Below are 20,611 nucleotides of genomic sequence, written 5' to 3' on the forward strand. Positions count from 1 at the left end.
GCTGTATGTTTAAGAAACCCAGTCTCAGAATAGGAAGGTTGGCAATGGTAAATCATTTTCTGCATTTTATAGAACACCCCCTATTGTACCTGGGATACCCAGATACTTTAATTTGGAAGGTGTTAAAATATGTAGCACCAAGGACTATCTAAAGTAGCCAAGCCTACTAATTGTCCATTGAAATGTTCCCCTGCTGCTTCATTGACCTATGTACTATCATTTTCTTCACTCATTTATTGCCTTCTCATTGTGATTATTTACTTTCCTTGGATTTACTTGTGTTTATTTCAGCTTTCTAATTTCCTGTGATGAATAGTTCTCTTTTTCATGATTACTATTTTACCCATCTATGTTTTATATAAATGAATTTGCATATATACATATATACTAAAATGTATACATTTTCCCTAAATATTATTTCACTTTCTTCTATAGATCAGATATATTGTTTTCATTATCTCAGAATATGAAATGTTCTAAGCTTTATATGTGAATTCCTCTTTGGTGTGTGGGTTGTTTAAAGTGTTAGAGTTGCAGTTCAATGGAAATATAAGCCTTATTTGTAGTTAAAATAATAAATGGTGAGGGTCTGGGTATGTTTCAGATGGTAAGGGATTTCCTTTCAAGAATAAGGATTTGAGTTTAATTCCCAGCACATATGTAAGAAACAGGATACATGTAAACACATGGTAGCACGTGTGTTAAATTCCAGTCATAGGAAGGCCATGGCAGACTTCTGAGGCTCATTGAGTGGCCAGTCTAGCATATTTGGTGAGTTTTAGGACAGTGAAAGAACCTCTGCTGGATAGTTTTATGTCAACTTGACCTGGGCTAGAATAATCTGAGAGGAGGAAACTCCAATTTAGAAAAACGCCTCCATAAGATTGGGCTATAGGCTATCTTGTAGAGAATTAATTAGTGATGGATAGAGTAGGTCCCAGACCATTGTGCCACCTCTTAACTAGTGGTCCTGGATTCTATTTAAAAAATCGGACCAAGAAAGCCATGGGGAGCAGGCCAGTAAGAAGCAACCCTCCATGGCCTCTGAATCAGCTCCTGCCTGCAGGTTCCTGCCTGCCTAAGTTCATCTCCTAACTTCCTTCAGTGATGGACTATGAATGGAGTAGCATAAGCCAAACAAACCTTTTCTTCCTAAACTTACTTTTGGTCCTGGTATTTTATCTTTGAAATAGCATCCACACTGAGACAGAACCTGTTTCAGAAATCAAGGTGGATAAGCTCTGGAGAGTGTGAAGGTTAGCGTCTGTTCTTCACACTTGCCAAAAATCTCATGTGCACATGCACGCACCCACACATATAAAGCTCAAACCACGAGATGAGTTGTTGCTCAGGTTGTGCTCTGTATGGCTATATCAGGTCTTGAACTTAGCTTTCTTCTGATGCCTATTGATTGTATTTCTTTTCTGTTTAAATATTTAGTTATCTAAATGTTTGTTCATTTATTTATTGTAGAGCTGTGTATTTGTGAATACATATGTGTCAAGGCATGCATGTGTATATTTGAAGGACAGCTTGTATGCAGCCTGTTCTCTCCTTCTTCCTTGGAAAGGTCTGCAGACTTGATGAGGTCTCTCACTGACTCTAGTTCTATCTCTTTGTTTTCATTTTACTTTATGTGAATCAGTGTTTTACCTGCATGTGTGTTTGTGTACCACATGTGTTCCCGATGCTCACAGAAGCCAGAGAGTGCACTAGATTCCCTAGACTATAATTAAAGAAAATTATGAGCCACCATCAGGGTGCAGGGAATTGAACCTGGGTCATTTGGAAGAGCAGTCAAATGCTCTTAACCTTGAACCATTTCTTCAACATCCTGTTTCTTTACTAGGGTTTTTCTTTATTTACAATTTGTGATATTACCACCTCCCCCTCATGGTGTCAGACCTTGTCAGATATTGATAGATTACCTTCTAGAATGTTTGAGACATCTCCATGTTTCAGAAGAGAAAATGCATGTTTATATAAACATGTTTACATGTAATTATTTTACCAAACTGATTAATTGATATCTTCTCATAGCACTCTTTATCTGTGGCATTATGAACACTGTCATAAAACTACTTGTTAAAATGTCACACAGTTCAGTCTTGTAGTATTTAATCAATAGGATATATTTGTGATGAGTAAAATCTGCTGACCTTCAGGTATGCAAGGTATATAAGTGGGTAAAGGCATTTGCTGCCAAGTCAAAGGACATGAGTTCAATCCTTGGGAACCATGTGGTGGAAGGATAAAAGTGACTCTCACAGGCTGATTTCCACATGTGCACTGTGGTACATGTGTATCCACATACATATAGAAATACACAGGAGATCTCACATCCAGTTTGTATTATATGAGTTATTTCATCATAAAGGCTGGTGGATTATGTGTTCCACTCTCCCATGCTTCCTGGGTCTTGTATGCCCCCATTGGACAAACTGACCCTGGTCAATTGTGATGACTATGAGGACTCATGGGAAGACATTTTTTCAGAACTAATTATTTATTTTCTCACAATGACATTTGAGGCAAAGAAGTGACTGTTTCTGAGAGACTGGCAGTTTTCCAAGTCTCTCAAAAAATATGCCCTCCACAATATCTATGGCTGAGAAGAAAATAAAAAGAAAATCAGAAACCATTTTTCACTTTGGAGAAATGTGCAATAATTATTGTGTTTGTAAACCTTTGTGTCTATCTTTAGTTTCTCCCAGCTTACAGAAAGACCAATAGCTTAAATATCCATAGGCAATGCAAGTATCTTACCATACAGATGTAAACTCTAAAACCTTACCACCATCAACAGGTCTTTCACTTACTGGTGTTTTGCTTGTTAGCACCGAGAAGAAATAGATAAAATTTAATGTTAGACTGGTAATAAATTATTGTAAATAACCAGAGAGAAATTTTCTGTAGAAAGGAGAGAAATTATTTTTGTACAACAATAAAAAAGTATAACCTGGTAGCACCAGGGTTATTGAGAGAGTGCCCCTTTAAACTGTAGGACTGCAATTGATCTTTGTATATTTCCTGGTATTCGTCCCTTTGAAATGAGCATGAGAGCCAAGACTACTGGCTGCACTGTAGATCTGTCACAACTGAAAAGATACCGTGCAAGTGAATTTAAACAGTCGGCTTTCTATCCCATATTGCCAAGAGCTCTGAGAATGATGAACCAAGTAAATGCTTTATTTAGGGCTAAGTGAGCTGCAGATCCCTCCAGCCTGACAGCGTTTCAGCCTGCAGACTAAGACAGCAGCAGTAACTGAAGCAGCAGAGGCAGCAGCAGAGGCAGCAGCCCCTTGCTGAAGTCCAGCAAAGGAGACTTGCTCTCTGGTTCAACTTGGAACTTTGCCTGTGGGTCGTGTGCTGTCCAGGGTCCTGAAATATGAACCAAACGGCCAGCGTGTCCCATCACATCAAGTGCCAGCCCTCCAAAACCATCAAGGTAGGATCTGGTTTTGTTGCTGGTCTCTGATTCTGCACAGGTGTCTTCAGTCATCTATTTTGCTTTTGGGCACTTGTTCAGCACGGACTACTGATGGAAATGTCCAGTTGGTCTGAGATTGAGTTGAAGGCTTGAGACAGAAAAGTGTTTGGCTCTGTTTGCTCATGTATATAGACTGGATACAGTTGTTGCCATAGATGCTTCCTTTACACTGGTGATTGAATTTTTATTCTTTGGCTGAGAACCTATCTGTGGCATGTTTCAGGAATAAACTTCAGTTCATGCCTCAGAGAGTTTTTATGTGTGTCAGTTTTCTTGAGGGAACTGGTAATGAATTTGGGAACTGCTTGAAACTGGAAGCATTAATTTGGCTCTAAATGTGGACACAGCATATTCTTTTCATGTGTTTTAGAGTTTATGAAAAGTGAATTTCTTGTTGTGGGTATAACCTTGTGATTGAACTAAAGTCACACTAGTGAGTGTTCAAATGACTGAGAACAGTTTAAAAGCACCAACTTACAGGTACTACCATCTGTCTTAGAGCTATCGAGATGACTGGACCCACTATTTAAGTTCAATTCTGGGATAATAATAAAAATAGTAATAATAATAATAATAGTAATAATAATGTTGAAATAAAGTCACCATGGACTTTTTTCTGACAAAGTAAGTCAAAAGTAAGTTTAAAAGCTCAGAATTTTGTTTTCTGTTCTGGTTCATAGTGATCTTTATATGACTATCCATGGGAATCAGAATGACATTATTCTAGTGAACAATGTTCTGTCTTGCTGTTTATATGACCAGGATTGTATTTGTATGATTACTTGGCATCTTGCAGCTAAGTTGTAGGTGCCTTTCAAAGTCTTTCACAAACACAATAACCTGTTGGGTCAACTTTAGTTACTGCCATGTGTCATTCACAGGGTCTGTACACCTTTCATTAAGGTGATGGAATCCTAGAAGCTTGAATTTTTATGATTTGTAGCCCTTTTCTTGTTTTCTGTCCTGGCCCTTGACAGTGCTACATCAACTGTAATTACAAAATGAATATAATTTTCAGCAATATCTCTTTCTCGTGTACTTGCCTGCCCTTTTTCAGTGACTTTTAGCAAGAAATAGACCATAAACTGCTTATTTCGCTCTATTTATTTGCAGTTATGTTTTAACGGCACTGAGGTCTCTTGCATGCAGTCAACAATGAATAATTAGACTCTCATCATATATAAACAGAGGGTTAACTGTAGTCATGTCAACAGAAAGGGTTAACTGAAGTCACAAAGACTTCATATCCAGATAATTTACACCCACTATAATGGTCAAGGCAGAATCTTTTTTTCAGCAATGCTTTTTTTTCTGTACCGTGTCCAAGTTTAGAAATGAAACATTGAGCCTTAGAATTTAAATTGTTCTCTGCTTATAAGATCCCTACATTCCTCAATTATATAAGCATACCACCACTGAGCAATGCCAAGAAATAAAACATATGACATTCTGCATTGTGATATATAAACTCTAGTAGGAAATAAGTGTTGGGGGTCTGAAGCAGGGATAGAATTACAAACTGTCTATCTACCTGTGTTTGGAAACCATAAAATGACCAGTGGCTTTCTGCTTAAGCCTGTGAGGTCATAGGAATCAAGCACTTCATTTGCTTTTCTCTTTATTTGGATAGACACAAATGTATTCTACTTTCTGGGACTCAAAAATCACTTCCCTTATTAGTTCTCTGGAATTAAATGCTCCCAGATGAACTGTGGAACAGAAAAGAAAATGTTTGTAGAATCAAGTCTTTTCTTCAGCTTGCTGATCTTGCAGATGTTGAGTTTTTACTCGAACTGCAGCCATTCAACTGAAATGCAAAAGCATCAAAAAGACTGGACGACCCACCACTTAGCAATGCGTTTTATTAATGGCTTAATGAAAGAATCTTGAATCAAAGCTCTGGGTGATTTGGTTAATTGTACAAGTTAAGTTATTTTCTGTAACCCCCCATACTGCTCTGAGGGTGGGCAAAGATGCTTCATAAAGTAGAGTTGCCAGCGTTGAACTATTAAGGGAGTAATTACTTGAGTATTTTCCAATTTGCAACCGTAAAAAGGGATGAGTGGAAAAAGCTCTCTTACTTCGAATTATGTCCTCAATTATGAAACATTTATGGCTTTTGGAATTTATACTAAAAATGGCTGTCTATATTTAGGTAATGCATTAGCCTAGGAGCAAAATGCAATAACAACCTAAGTAAAAAAAAAACTCTAAGATTGGGAGGGGTTTTGGAAAGATATGGTGCACTGGAGTTTGAACTTTAGGAATCTTGGAGTCATTTGTGATTATTTGGGGTTAATTTCACCCTCATTGAAGTTATCTGATAAATTAATGTCTAATCTTCTGTGGAGTATACTGGCCTGAAGATAATCATAACCCAGTTTGGAACTCTGAAAATACTTAGGTCCTGAAAAAGTTGTATATTGCTCTACTAAGAGACATGTTCTAGGGTCTTTTCTCACATAACCACAATGTAGTAAGCCTTTAAGGAATTGCTGCTATTTGTCAGTATAAGAATTAATGCCTACCCCTGTCTCTGGTACAACTAATGTTAAAAAGAATGGGCAAAGGGAATATATCAACTAAAAATAGATGAAAATCCAAAATCCAAAACCACAGAGAAAGGTATGTGTGTGTGTGTGTGTGTGTGTGTGTGTTGTGTGTGTGTGTATTTACCACACCTTCAGTTTATGAAGTTATGGTCTGCAGAGAATCAAATTCATCCTCTAATGCCAAGGAAAGCTGTTTGTGGTCATGTTAGTGGGCAATCTGGAGAAGTAAGCCTGGTGAAGGGTTGAGATGGTGGAAAGTATCATCAGGGCTGCCTGACATTTGTTTTTCCTCTTTTGGCCCACGTCAACCAATTTTGCTCTACACTTTTCATTTTTGTGTATGTGTGTTTGTGTCCATGTATGTGAGTTCTCACAGAGGCCAAGAGAAGGTACCAGACCTCCTGACCTGGAGGTTCCAGAGGTTGTGAGTCACTTGGTATGGCTTCTGAGAACCAACCACAGAGCCTCTGCAAAATTATCAAGTGCTCTCCTTTTCCACTTCTAAAGAGTTCTAAGTCACAGTCTCTCCAAGTCCCAGTGCAAGTAAACAGGATAAAACAATTGAGAGGAGAAACTAATATTCCTGTGCCAATGACAATGTCAATGTGTCATGTATCAGCAAAGAAAATTATTAAAAATAATACATCTGTAAAATATTATATGTCAATAAAAAGTAAATTCAAATAAAAATATGCCTGGGTAGAAGAGAATGAAAAGTTTATTACAATGGATTTTATTCTGTCTTTAAGGGTATGAGGATATGGTGGTTGGGTAGTAATTTTTGTATTTAGAAAAGAGGTATTTAAAATTTATTGTGTATATAATAATAATGATGTTGATGATAATTTATACGGTGAGTGAATGAGTGTGCATGGCATGCACATAGAGGTCAGTGGGCAGCTCTGAGAAGTTAGTCCATGTCCCTCTTTCCACCTTGACGTGGGCTCCAGGCCTCAAATTCCTGATTTTGGGTTTGATTTAACCATTGAACAAACTCTCTGGCCCCTAAAAAATTAGTGCTTTGTAATGTGACACAGGGATAGACTGTCATGTCAAACTGGCTTATAATTGTCCCACCAGCATCTCACAGACTGCCAGTTTCATTCTCTATGCTAAAGAATGGGCACACATCCCTATGACATGAGCCATGAGCTAGTATTGTAATTTAGTCATTAATAATAGCTCATAATTATATGCTAATGATATTCACAAGAATTTATATCTCCAAGAGAATGTAAGGAAAATGTGTTTGTGTCATCATGATATGAAACACGTATGAGTCCCTCAATTTCAAAACCATTTGAAATAATAAGGTCAAAGGTTATAAATACAAAGTTCCTATACGTTATTGTGCTATTTCACCATTTATGGTGACACACATTGAAGGCAGAATTCCAGGGGTGATTCCACAGTGACTAAAGTGGTGTCTGAGCAAAACAGCTCTGTCTGGTGAATTACGAGGTTTCCTGTCAGATAAGCCATCTTCCTAAGCATTGTTCTTTGGAGCAAGCCAACAGAGAGGTCTAGCATAAACCAGAGACAGGGATTACCATATGTATATGTCAGTTTCTCCCTCACCTAGAAATGGTCTGCCTTGCTTAACTATCATAACACAGTGTCACTGTCAGCTTAATATGGAAAGTCTGTCTTAGCATGAAGAGTGTCATGGGTTAGAAAGACCACTGCTGACAACTTTATAGTCATTTACAATTTGCTTTCATTAAAAGCTTTATTATTTTTCTTTTGATAAAAAGAACACTTATAATTGGTGGCTTTTATATCTTTCTATCATAGCATTTTTAAAATAAATCTCTTCTAACATTCATAATTTTTGAGTGTCAGTTTCATATTTGAAGAAGTATTCTCATGCAGTTTTAAACATAATAATGTCTTTTTGGAAAATTAATATTTTAATAATTATTTAGAAATTCACATTTTGGTCAGTTAGGGAAGACATTGTGTTTTTTTAAAGAGTATTTTTATTTTAGTTTGTGTGTGTGTGATGTTGTGGGTGTGGGCCCCTATGGGTGCTGGTGCATACAGAGGCTAAAAGGGGGGGACTCTAGAAGAGCAGCTGATACACTGCATCTTTGAATCATTTCTCCAGTCTCCACTAGAGACATTGTTGGTGATAAAAACAAAACAAAACCAAAAACTGAGAAGGCACTATGGATAGTGCCAAGTGCATAGTGTAGATCCCCACAAAATAGCATTAACACACCTGGGAACTCATAGAAACAAACCACCCAGGGACTAGATGGATCAGTTGTTAGACTGCAGCAGTTGCTCTCACATAGGACCTGGGTTTGAATCCCAAAATCCACATGGCAGTTCATTATCATCTGTAACTATAGTTCCAGAGAACCATGTTCCCTCTTACCTTCACAGGCAAAGCACACAAGTGATATATATGCATACCTGCACTGAAACACTTACACACATAAAATAAAGCTAAATTAAAAAAAAAAAACCTCCAGGTTCTAGCCACACCTAATGAACCAGTTTCAAGTGTTTCAGGTGATCCTGAAGCACAGTGAAGTTTCAAATCCACTTAGCAAAAGACACACTTGGCTTAGGTCTGCCCATAAGACCCTACCTTGTTTGTTATTATAGAAGCATGGTAGCTTCAGAAGGTTCCATCATTTCATTAATAATATGAGCTCACGCAGAGCCAGTTTTTACCCTTCCCAGGGATGCTTTGACACCAGACTATCCACATAGCAGATTTAAATGTATAGTAGTTGCTTACTAAAGAAATGCTAATGTCTGTCACTTCTGGGAAAGGCTAAATTTTTCCTATAGAACTCAGTAAGAACTGAGGTTGGTAATCTCACACCATGTTTTAATTACATATCAAACACCCCAAAGACTGCATTGATGTTTTGTTTGGCTTTCAGAAGATATTGTTTTGGGGTCATATGGTAATCAACACTCTTTGCAAGCTTTGGGTTACCCTGAGGCAAAATAGGCAGAAAGTATAATGGACAAGCCTCGCCTCTTTTAAAGAAGTAATTTGTTTTTAGTTAGTTTAGGCAATAAGGATTTAATTGTGCTATTTACACAGTCTCATTGTACCTTTCTTTTATTGATCCTTCAGTTAAATTCTCAATTTATTCCACCTTTTCTTACTTCTCAGTCCTTACATGACCCTCTTCAGTTTTCATTATAACACACACATGCACACATGTATATACATATATACATAAAACACACACACATCACTTTAATATAGGTTTTAAGATTACCCATTTGAGAAAAATTTAATGTTAATTTTAGTCCCCCAATTAAGTTTTCATATTCCTCCTTCCCTCTACACAGTTTCCTCCCACCACATAGATCTTGATGTCATCTGAAAACATATGTATAATCTATACCTAATGCCATGTATATAAAATCAATCTAACCTCATAAATCTAACCTATATTCCATGTATAAGAGAAAACATTCAGCATTTCTTTTTCTGAGTCTGGTTTCTTTTGCTTAACATGATAATCTTTAATTCCATCTATTTTCCCAAGAATACAAAGGTCTCTCTTCCTGTTGGCTTCATGTGAACTTTGTCAAAGCACTATTGATGGGACATTTGATCGTCACGGCCTTCCTTCTCTTTGTGAAAACTCTTTGGCCTTAGATACAAGCCAGGTGGACAGATGATAGTTGGCATTGGTACACAACAGGAATCAAGTTCATTGACATTGACAAGCCTGGGCTCCCAGGGGCCAACACAGACTGTACTCTCATTAACAGAGCTAAATTTCAGCTGTTTGATAAACCATGCAATAAATGAAATTTTCCTTTTTGCTATAAAATGATCTCTCTCTCTCTCTCTCTCTCTCTCTCTCTCTCTCTCTCTCTCTCTCTCTCTGTGTGTGTGTGTGTGTGTGTGTTTATAGGTTCCTATGGAGGTTAAAAGAGGGTCTCCGATCCCGGGGTGCTAGAGCTCTAGGCAGCTGTGAGCCACCTAACTTGGGTGCTGGGAATTGAACCCCAATCCTCTGGAAGATTCTTTACTACTTAGCCATCTCTACTGTCTGTGATTTATATTCTGAACAAGTTTATTTCTTGTAAATTTGTGCTAGCACTTGACATTTTTGTTTGTCTTCCATTTCCCACTGATAACAAACTCCCTGGAATCCTTAAGTTGAATTTTCATTCTTCCCTACCACAATGAATCACATGGCTTAGGAAAGACAATTAACCCTGTTAAGGTTTTTCTTCCAGTGAACATAAAGGCAATAAACTTAAATTATTTCCCCAAACAAAGATGCTATGTAGGTGCTTTGTGTTATAATTTGTTTTAATAGCAATTTTAAAGGCATTTGATGTTTTCACAGAGAGGTGTAGAGTGAAAATCAATTTTATGGCATAAATGCTGAGAATTTTATTCGCAATTATTATTAACTATAATAATGGTAAAACTCATTTTGAAGTCTCCAGCTAGCTGAAAAGTATCTTCGAATTCTGTAGTAACATCTGCACAATGTCATCATGGACTTTTACCAAAACGGAAGGAGGCAGGAGGGATGCGGATTCAAATACTGTCTAAAGAAGTGATTAATCAAATAAAAAATGCAACAGTGCATCCAAGTTCCCCATTATCAAGATATTAAGTACATGTGTAGGCTCTTAGATTTGCATATGTGACTTTCTTGAAGAAAAGTTGCATCATCATGGCACAGATATGGTCTTCATACTACCCCTCTCCTCCCATACTTTCTGCTTCCTTTGCCCCACTAATGCTACCCTGATGTGGTTCTCATAACAGATCCTTTATTTTTATTACATATTTTAATAATATTTTATGTTTATTGTTTGAAGGTTTCATACATACGTATATGATGAATCTTAACCAGTTCTGCCCACCACTCCACCAATGCAACTGCCTGCAGAATTCCCTAGCATGTCTCCCTTCCGAACTCATATTCTGTTTACTTTTTTAATCAACTTAGTGGAATTAGTTATTCTTAGATGTTCATGGGTGTCAGGTCATCCAGTAGCATATGGGCAACCTACTAGTGGTCATACCCTCGAAGGAAACTGATGCTCCCTTTTCCAGGTAATAGCTCATAATTACTTTAAGTCCCCTGAGAATGAATTTTCTCAAGTAGTATTCTTATATTCCATTAGTCTGATACTTGCAAGTTCAAATGATTGTCTGTTCTTATGCAGTCCTCTATGCCTCCTGAAGAAGAATGGATCTTCTCAGTTGTAATTATACAAATCATTGTAAGCCTCCCAGATAGCTCTATGAACATCTGTGAAAGTTTCTATATTTCATGTTTGTCAATCTTAGCATCCATTCCAACAAGTGTCAGGTGCTTAGTATTTGCTCAATTAATATTCTTGAACAAAAGAAGGGAAGAATAATATAAAAAATTTGCCTCTCCAAGTAATGGAGTCTAGAGCTTGATTTCTTAGCCACATTGAGTCCTCCCTGGCCTAAGCAGATTTAAATATCTTTCTTTCAAATATGTAGACAACATCTGGAGAAATGACTATAAGTCTTCCAGCTTTTGATGGCAGGCACTCTATTATACACAAAGGTGAGGTGCTTTAGTATGTCAACAATGGACCTTGCATCTTGAACACCTTTCTCTATTCGTGAAGACAAAAGTCTTGTATCAGATGGATACAGATTCCTGCTGGCTGCTTTGAAGCCTGGGTTAAGCATGAGAGACACAGTTGCTGTTGAATTTAATGAATTGGGCATTGCCAGGGAACTGCTGGCTCTAGCACTTTGGTCAGGTTTTCTCATTAGAAAACCTTAATTTCTAAAATGAATCATTGCTGCTAGATTGAAAAACACCACTTCTTGTGACTGTGGTTTCCAGAATTTTGACCTAAGAAAAATGGATTCTACTTTATTTTAATGGAAAGCAAATAGCATGGAAGTGGTTACTGTCTTTAATAGGTGAGCTCTTTACTCAAAGAAATTTTCTGAGAAAATGATAGAATCAGGGAAAAGAAACTGCACTCAGTGTAGACATTTCTGATAAATGAAAGATAACTTGGCAAGATTACATGTGTGGGTATTCACATACATACAAATGCATGTATGTATGCATATCCTCTGAAAGATACAATGACAGAACAAAAGACCAAATCAAGAACTTCTATCCACAGTAGGCAGCGAGTCCATCATTCTGAGGGACAAAGGCTTATGTTTACTCTTCACTGTCTCAGCTACTTAGTGAATCACTTCGTGAAGTGAAATTCTGTGTGAATCTGGTACTGCCTGTTGATCTTGATTGTGGAGGATCCAAATGAGTCCTTTGCAGAACTGCCTGACAAGTGCTAAGTGAATAAATAACAGCTCCTGTCAAGGAAGACATTGCAAGGCCTAGATATTCTAAATAGGAGTTAGATGCAGACATATGGGGGAAAATTCCAGGGACAGAGAAAATGAGCAAAAGAGAAGGAAGGAAGGAAGGAGTGTGTGTGTGTTTGTGTGTGTGTGTGAGAGTGTGATGTATATATATGTGTATGTGTATGTGTATGTATGTGTGGGTACTCACATGAACTTGTGGAGGTCAGAGAGGGACATTGGGTTTCCTGCTTTACCACTCTCTGACTTGTCCCTTGAGAGAGGGTCATTCAATGAAACTGGAGACATGTTGACAACAGACAACTGATCCTCCTGTATGTGATCCCCACAGCACTTTTGATGCCCAGTTCTTTACATGGATGCTGCAGATCTGAACTGATCTTATCATTCTGTGTAATACATGTTCTTAGACACTGGGCCATCTTCCCAGGCACCTGTGGGTATTTTGAAGGATCCATTCCCAAGCTAACCCTTAATACTGGACTTGTTTCTCAGAGGACAAAGTATATCTCATGTCTGTGATTCTATAATTATGAAGTTTAAATATTTGTTAGAGATATCACAGTCCATATCTCATTTTAAGATGAAAAATTTTTAGGAATTGTATTTGTATTTATTTTGGGGAGGTCACACACATGTCATGGTACATGTGTGGAGGTCAGGAGATACATGGAGTTGTTGGCCATCTCCTCCCTCCTATGTGTGCCCCAGGAGTCTAACTCAGGAAATAGGGCTTGTTGACAAATGCCATCTTCCCCAGTGAGCAATCTTGTTTACTCTCATTTTTTCAGATAATAATATGAGAATTAGGAAAAAATAAACTGGGTTCATATATTTTTCTATCAAACTTTTAGGTAGAAATAACACTGTTAACATTCACATACATAGTAAAATTCTCAACATGTAGAATTATCTTAATGTGTGCTATGATAACCAGGATTTATTATCTCACCTCTTTGTCACTCACCTGTTTAAAATGATCCTTTTTTGAGTTCTTGGATGAGTTAACAAACAACCAAACCAAAAAAAAACAAGTAGATTTTATTAATTGAGATGCTGGCTACAAGCATTAAAATGGTATAAGATTCTAAGTGTCTTGGCCAAAAAAAGTAAAAATGAGAATTTCACAATATGAAAGTCTGTTATCAGAAACTTCTGGAACAGTTCAGCACCAAATACTGTGACTTCACTAAAGCTCCTAGACTTTATTTTCTCCTTCCTTCCTTCTTTCCTTCCTTCCCTCCTTCCTTCCTTCCTTCCTTCCTTTCTTCCTTCCTTCCTTCCTTTTCCCATCCCTCTATCCCTTCCTTCCTCTTTTTCTTCATTGAAACAGCATCTCAGCTATCACAGGCTGGTTGTGAAGTCCCTTTGTAGCTGAAACTGACTTTGAATTCCTGGTCCTCCTGCCTCCCAATCCTGTGTGCAGAGTTTAAAGGTTTACACCACCATTTCTGGCTTAAGTAATTCTGGGGATAGAACCAGGGTTTAAGGCAAGCTAGCAAGCATGCTACTACCTGAGCTGGTCCAAATCCCTTGATTTTCCTCAGTATCTGCTATTGGTGATACATGCTTGCTTCTGATCCATCACCAACCTATTGACAGGAAATTTAATAATGCCCTATGGACAAGGAAGAATTCCCCATCCCCTTGAGTTTGTTTTAAAGAGAATGCCTCATATATTTTCCCTTGATGCCCACTGGCTATGACTAAGCCTTCACCAATTTTTTATCAAGTGTTGAATACCACACATTTGTAGAGAAAGTAGAGGAGGCATTCACACAAATAAATATGTAAATTTGTTAGAAACAATCAGCAAGGCTGGGTGGTCTGTAGATGGATCTAAAAAAGTATGCACTAAAGACATCAAAAGAATAATATTAGAGTTTGGAAGACATATAATGTCCACCATTAGGAAAGCTAGACAACACTGCTTTTGAACAGATACCAGAAGTTCAGTTTCTGAATGCCTCCCAGTAGAAATTGTATCACTTTGGAGTGAAAGGCAGGAACAAATGAGATGCTTTTTTACAGTTTGGGTCACTCAGTGCCTAACCTGGTGACTTCTTCTCTGGCTTCTTGAAGGACTTGAAGTCTTTAAAGCGTCAAAGGCATTTAAATATCTGAATGCCTCCAGCATGAACGGGAGACCTGAATGCCATGGTTATACCTATAGTAGTTGTGGTAACCATAGTAACTAGAGTGCAAGTGGCTAACCAGTAGTGTACCAAAGGAAAATACTTCTCTCTCCAAGAAATATCTTTTATGGTGTTTAAAAGTGGGACAATAAGGTACATGGGGTGACATCCAGCACGAATCTTGGAGGTCTCAGACCTTTTGGTTACTGACTACTGGCTGTATAATCTTAGTAAATCTCACAGATTCAACTACTCGATGTTGAACTGGGGTCTACTACAATGAGCAATGAACCTTTTCCCCATATGCCACAATAACTTGGTAATGTCATTTCAATGCAGGACAGTACAAATTCAATGTACAAATGATTATTTTTAATCTTTGCCTACCTCCTCTAAGTACTTGCCTAGCATTATAGTATCAATTCTCTGCTTCATGGATGAAATGCTTTGACAAAAAGCTACTTAAAGGAGGTAGGATTGGTTTCATCTCACAATTCTGGGTTATACTCCTTGAGTTCAGGGGGGGTCAGGGCAACAGGAAATGGAAGGCACAGAAGTTGAAGTAGCAGAAAAGGCATTCATGCATGTTTAGTGCCCAGATAACTTGTTCTATTCTTGTACCACCCAAGACCTAAAACCAGGGAATGGCACTGCCTGCTTTAACCCACAGACATGCATACAGGCTGACCTGATTTAGATATAACTTAATTGAAACTCAATCCAGGTGATCATTTTTTATGTTAAGTTAAAAATTAAAACTGAAGCCGGGTGTTGGTGGCGCATGCCTTTAATCCCAGCACTCTGGAGGCAGAGGCAGGAGGATCTCTGTGAGTTCGAGATCAGCCTGGACTACCAAGCGAGTTCCAGGACAGCCTCCAAAGCCACAGAGAAACCCTGTCTCGAAAAACCAAAAAAAAATTAAAACTGACCATCACATTTAATGAGCATGTTGCCCTGGGTTTGATACCTAGCACCTCATATAGTTGGCATTGCTGCTGACATTTTTAATATAAGATCTTGAGAATTGGAGGCTGGATGATGATTCGAGGTTCAAAATTATCCTTGGTTACATAGCAAGTTTGAAGTCAGCCTGGGCTGTATGTAATCCTGCTTGAAAAAAATACAAATTTATGGTGCCTAATTACATTGAGCATTTAGCTTAAACATTTTAATTAATTTTTGTGAATGTTTTATTTAGCTATATGCATGTGTCCGTGTGAGTGTATGCACACATGTGTGAGATTTTGCATATGACGTTTGGAGAGAAAAGGGATTAGGGAATAGAGAAGGCTGGGTGGGGAAGGAAGGGAAATAGAAGATGAATTTACCTCAATACACACTGTATGTGTGTGTGAATTTGTCAACCAATAAATCAATAATTACAGATGAAGAGCAACTTAAAAGCACATCTGATTTTGAACTCTCAACACTGATTTTAAATATTTTCATTAATTTTTGTAAAATCTGTATTTATGTGTGTGTTGATGTGAGTGTATACCACACATGTGAGAGTTCCATAAGCAGGTATTAAGTCCCACAGAACTGGAGTAATAGATAATTATGAGCTGCCCCACACAGGTGCAGGAAACTGAACTCAGGTTCTCCCAGAATAGCAAGTTCTCCTAATCACTGAGAAATTTCTCCAGCCCCTAAAGTTTTTAAAAAGATTTACTTTATTTTTAAATTTTCATTTCTTTGAGTGTATACATGTATGAGCACATGCATGTGGGTACCCAGAAAGACAAGAAGAGGTGCTATATCGTATATTGTGTGAATCATAAGTAGCTGTTACCTGGACAGTGTCGGGGCTGGGTTAAAAAAGAGCAAGCACTTTTAACCACTGAAACCTCTCTCCAGCTCAGCGCACTTAGTTTACATGCACCCACATCCTTAGCTCTAGCCTGACAACCATTCTTCATGTTGTATGTCATTCATTCTTTCCCACAGGGACTATACTTCTACCAAACTTGCCTCCTTTCTGTGTCAGACAAAAAAAGCTCAAATCTTTGCTCTGATGTGATCCCTAGTTTTCTCTATACTTGACCAGGAGATGTTTTATTATGACACTTCTACCACTTTTTTGGTCATAACTTAGAGGGATTTTCTGGCGGCCTCTGCACAGCTATGCTGTGCCCATGCATAGGCTAACACCATAACACCTGGTGGACTCTGCATCTGGTGGCTCATGCCTATGCCAGCACCATAACTCCTCGCAACCTACAGTGGGATTTTCTTGTGTTGTGTTAATGAAGCCACTGTTGAAGTCTTGAGACTTGGGAGCTGTGACCTCTGTCTGAAACCTTTGACCTTTGCTTGTTTTGCTCACTACCAGGACTCTCATAAGAGAATATTCTACTTCATTAATAAAAGTCACTGACTTTTGTAACCCAATGTGTCAATCATATATGTTTTCTTAATGCATCAATCAAAAAATATTTCTTGGAGTGTAAGTAAGTTTTTTGGCATGTAGTGAGTATGTTCCATGATCATGTGTATGTATATGCATATGGAAGTCACAAGATCAGTTTTCTTCCTCAATTGCTCTCCAATTCTAACTAATACTTTCAGGTCTTTGACAACTTCATCCACATATATAGTCTATTTTAAGCAAATTTACCCTCATTCTTTCCCCTCCAACTCCTCCTTTATCACCTCACCATTTTTCTTTCCCATGTTCATTTAAGAGGAGAGAGTGGTTCATTCTAAGAGCCACTCACTCCTCTTACCTTATTTTCGAGTCAAGGTCTCTCACTAATCCTGGAGCGTCCAACTGAAGCTAGACTGGGTTGAGAATGAGCTCCCATGATTCCCAATCTTGCTCTTCCAATGCTAGGATTACAGGCATACCCCACCATTCCCAGCTTTTTAAATGCACATTCTGGAGATCCAAGCTCAGGTCCTCATGATCACATGGCAAGTTCTTTATGAATAAGCTATCTCTCCAAGCACGTCAAATAATTTTAATATGTGTTGAATAAATTTGGATATAAAGACATAATACAGAGTCAGTATTTTGAAACTGTGGCTCCTTGTCCACTCTTCTCACATCAGGAATAAAGAGAAGGGTAAGGAAAACAATCATTTCTGTCTGCAGAATGTAGAATGTTTCCCGAGAAAGGCAAGAAGACTATGTGTGGGGCTTCAGAGATGTGGCATCTTATTTTAATCCATAGATTAGTTTGAAACTTTGAACTGACACTCGATGGACAAATCATGTTAGCCCTGGTGAAGAACAGAAGAAGATATTGAACAGCTTATGTACTTCGTAGAAATAGCAGATGTGAAGAGCATCATCTCCAACAACATAATGGCTGATTGTGATTTGATCATCACGGATATGAAAAGGCCTCATCACAAACACACATTTCTGTTTTCTTTAACTCCTGGAGAGAATTATCAAAAGTAGGATCAGGTTTTTCTAATTTTGTGAATGAGGGGGTTAGTTAAAACAAGGTTGCTGAGATTGGGAGAATTGAAGCCCTTATATGATCCTAGCTGAGTGTGGTAAAGAGCTCAAGTTGATGGCTCATGTTTCCTGCCCTTCTCCATAGACGGCCTCTTTGCTGCCTGTGTTTCCACTATCTCTAAAGAAATAGTTGCTGTCCCAAGGCCTATTCAACATACCCAATTCAAAATCTTCCTCTCATATTTCTCTAGGAAGGAACAAGTGCAAGCATGGAGAGGCCACACATGCTAGCTGTCTCTGGGTCAGAATGGGCCTGTCCCTGTTGAGTGTCTTCAGCATGGATAGTGTCAGCCCTGTCAACTCTCTCCTGGCATAGAGAGGCCTTTCTCTGTTGACTATATTCCTGGGGAAGCCTCAGCAGATTGCACCTAGTTCTTCAGAGTCTAAATTCTATTCCAATAACATCTTTCTTGGCAACCTGCTCTGTCAGTTCAGGTATTTCTAACTCTACTCATTTTAATAAGAGAGAAATCACCTCTGAGCTAGAGAAACACAAATAGACTCCTGACAGCTGCCCTATTTGTCTGTCGTGATATCTAAAATTCCGCATTTTGAGGATGATTCTTTTAAATTCAGAGAATGACTTCCCCAGTTATCACTTCCTTAAAAGCAGATGAACTTGAAAAATTTGACATATGTGTATTTTGCCAGCCAAAGGCAATCCATCTATTTAGAGAATCGATATTGCACACTTGCAAACCATGTGTGCTTTGGAATCAAATGGCCTCACTTTATGTTCCAGCCTGCCATTTTTAGAAGGTTGTCTTCGGCAGCTTTTCAAAACCTTTCTGAGCCTCCTTCATTCCTGTGCAAGATGAGGTAAGAATCCCACTTAGGTTGGAGTTATGGGGACTAAACGGTATAAGATGTGTTATGCATTTGAAAAGTGCTGCCTGCACTGCAAGATGGTTCAGTGGGAAAGGGCAGGGTCCAAGCCTGATGACCTGAGTTGTGGGATGGGTCCCCAAAGTCCATTTGTGTTCAAGGGATAAATACTGATCTACTCTATCCAAAAACCCCATAGATTGCCTGAGTCTCCTCACTGACACCCACATTCATGGGGTCTGGATCAATACTATGCAGGTTTCCCAGCTATCAGTCTCGGGTCCATGATCTCCTCCCACAATGAGGATGCTTTCTCAGTCTGGACACTTTGGGGAGGGCCTGGTACCTCCCCATAATGAAATGACAGACTCTAGAGATCCCTCATGGAGGGCCTTACCCTCCCTGGTGAATGGAGTGGGGATTAGGTGGGGCGCTGTGGTGGACATGGAGAGGAGGGAAAGGGAGCTGGGACTGACATGGGAAGCAATCTTGTTACTAATTTAAATATATAGTAAAAAAGTGTAAAAAAATTGAAAAATAATGTACAGGAAATTGAAACAACACAAAAGGAAATAGGAGTCTGTCATTTGTATGTACATGTGTACATGAATTTGTGTGTGTGCAGACGCAGGTGCACATGTATGAAGTATAGAGGAAAACCTTGTATGCAATTCCATAGTCTCTATTCAACTAGTTTTTTTTAAATAAGGTCTCTCATTGGCCTGGAACTAAGCAAGTATGCTAGACTCTTTGGCCCTGGAACTCCAAGGAGACTCCTGTCTCTGCCTCCCAAATAATGAGATCGTGTGTACACTACCCCTAACACAGTGCCTGGCTCCCCCATGGGTTCTGGGGTTTGAATCTAGGTACTCATGCTTGCAAGGCATCTACTTTACTAGCTGGGATATCCCACCAACCTAAGCTTGCCTTTGTCTCAGGTGCCCACTACTGAGGTAATGACAGTAGTCCATAGGAGAAGTGCCCATATAACATCATCACCTCTTCAACCCCATATCTCTCCTTTGTTAGCTGTCCAAAATCACAATGTCCATTTTGGAGAGACATGGAAGTCACAGCCATGGTCACTCCTCACACTCCACATATTCTTACTCCTCCTCTGACCCTTTTCTTTCAGCCAACTGGGCACTCTCATGTCCCATGTACCATTTCTTTTGGATGACCCAATCAGTAACTAATGTTTCAACACAGGGTCTTCACTGGGGATTTAAAGTGTTTTTTACTACCCACATAAATCATATCAATTGCAAGTTCATGTTATGTGCTGCACGGCTCCATCAGATATCATAATCATGTTATGGTCTGTAAGGGATTACTTTCTGAGACTAATGCCAAAAGATTCTACAGACTTGGAGAATTCATGTATAGTTTGTACTGTTCCATGTTTCTAGGATTTATTCCTTGTTAATTTGACAGGGGAGTCAAATTGAGATCTCTGCCGACATGAACCTTTTTATAGTCAAGGAATCTCACAGTAAAGGCTGGCAAAATGGCTTAGCAGGTAAAAGCAGTTGTCATGCAAGCCTGGTGACCTGAGTTCAATCCTAGTGACTTGTGGTTAAAGGAGAGAACCAGTTCCCAAAATTGTTTTCTGATGTTTATATACAGGCAATAGCACACTTGCTCCTTCAAGTGTTTAATAAAATATATTTTTAAAAAAGTATTTTAGTGATCTATATTTACTTCAAAGGGAGAAAATGAAATAGTACCAACAATTCTCGATTTGTCATAAAGTTTTCCAAGTTTTTCTTTTAAACTATTTTTATTTTATTTTTAATGTATGTGTGTATGTGTTTGTGT

General features: G+C 38.5%; 1 protein-coding gene across 1 annotated transcript in view; it reads left to right on the forward strand.

The window, feature by feature from the left end:
* Positions 1-3,114: 3,114 nt before the first annotated feature.
* The window catches only part of Dpp10 (dipeptidyl peptidase like 10), a 1,552,828-nt gene continuing 1,535,331 nt past the window's right edge, over positions 3,115-20,611 (forward strand). Inside the window, exon 1 of the mRNA XM_005079885.4 lies at positions 3,115-3,448. Within this exon, the coding sequence (XP_005079942.1) occupies positions 3,389-3,448 (60 nt within the window). The 5' untranslated portion in view covers positions 3,115-3,388. The remainder of the gene's footprint in view (positions 3,449-20,611) is intronic.

This window comes from Mesocricetus auratus, unplaced genomic scaffold (genome assembly GCF_017639785.1).
Source record: "Mesocricetus auratus isolate SY011 unplaced genomic scaffold, BCM_Maur_2.0 Super-Scaffold_100676, whole genome shotgun sequence".
NCBI lineage: Eukaryota > Metazoa > Chordata > Mammalia > Rodentia > Cricetidae > Mesocricetus > Mesocricetus auratus.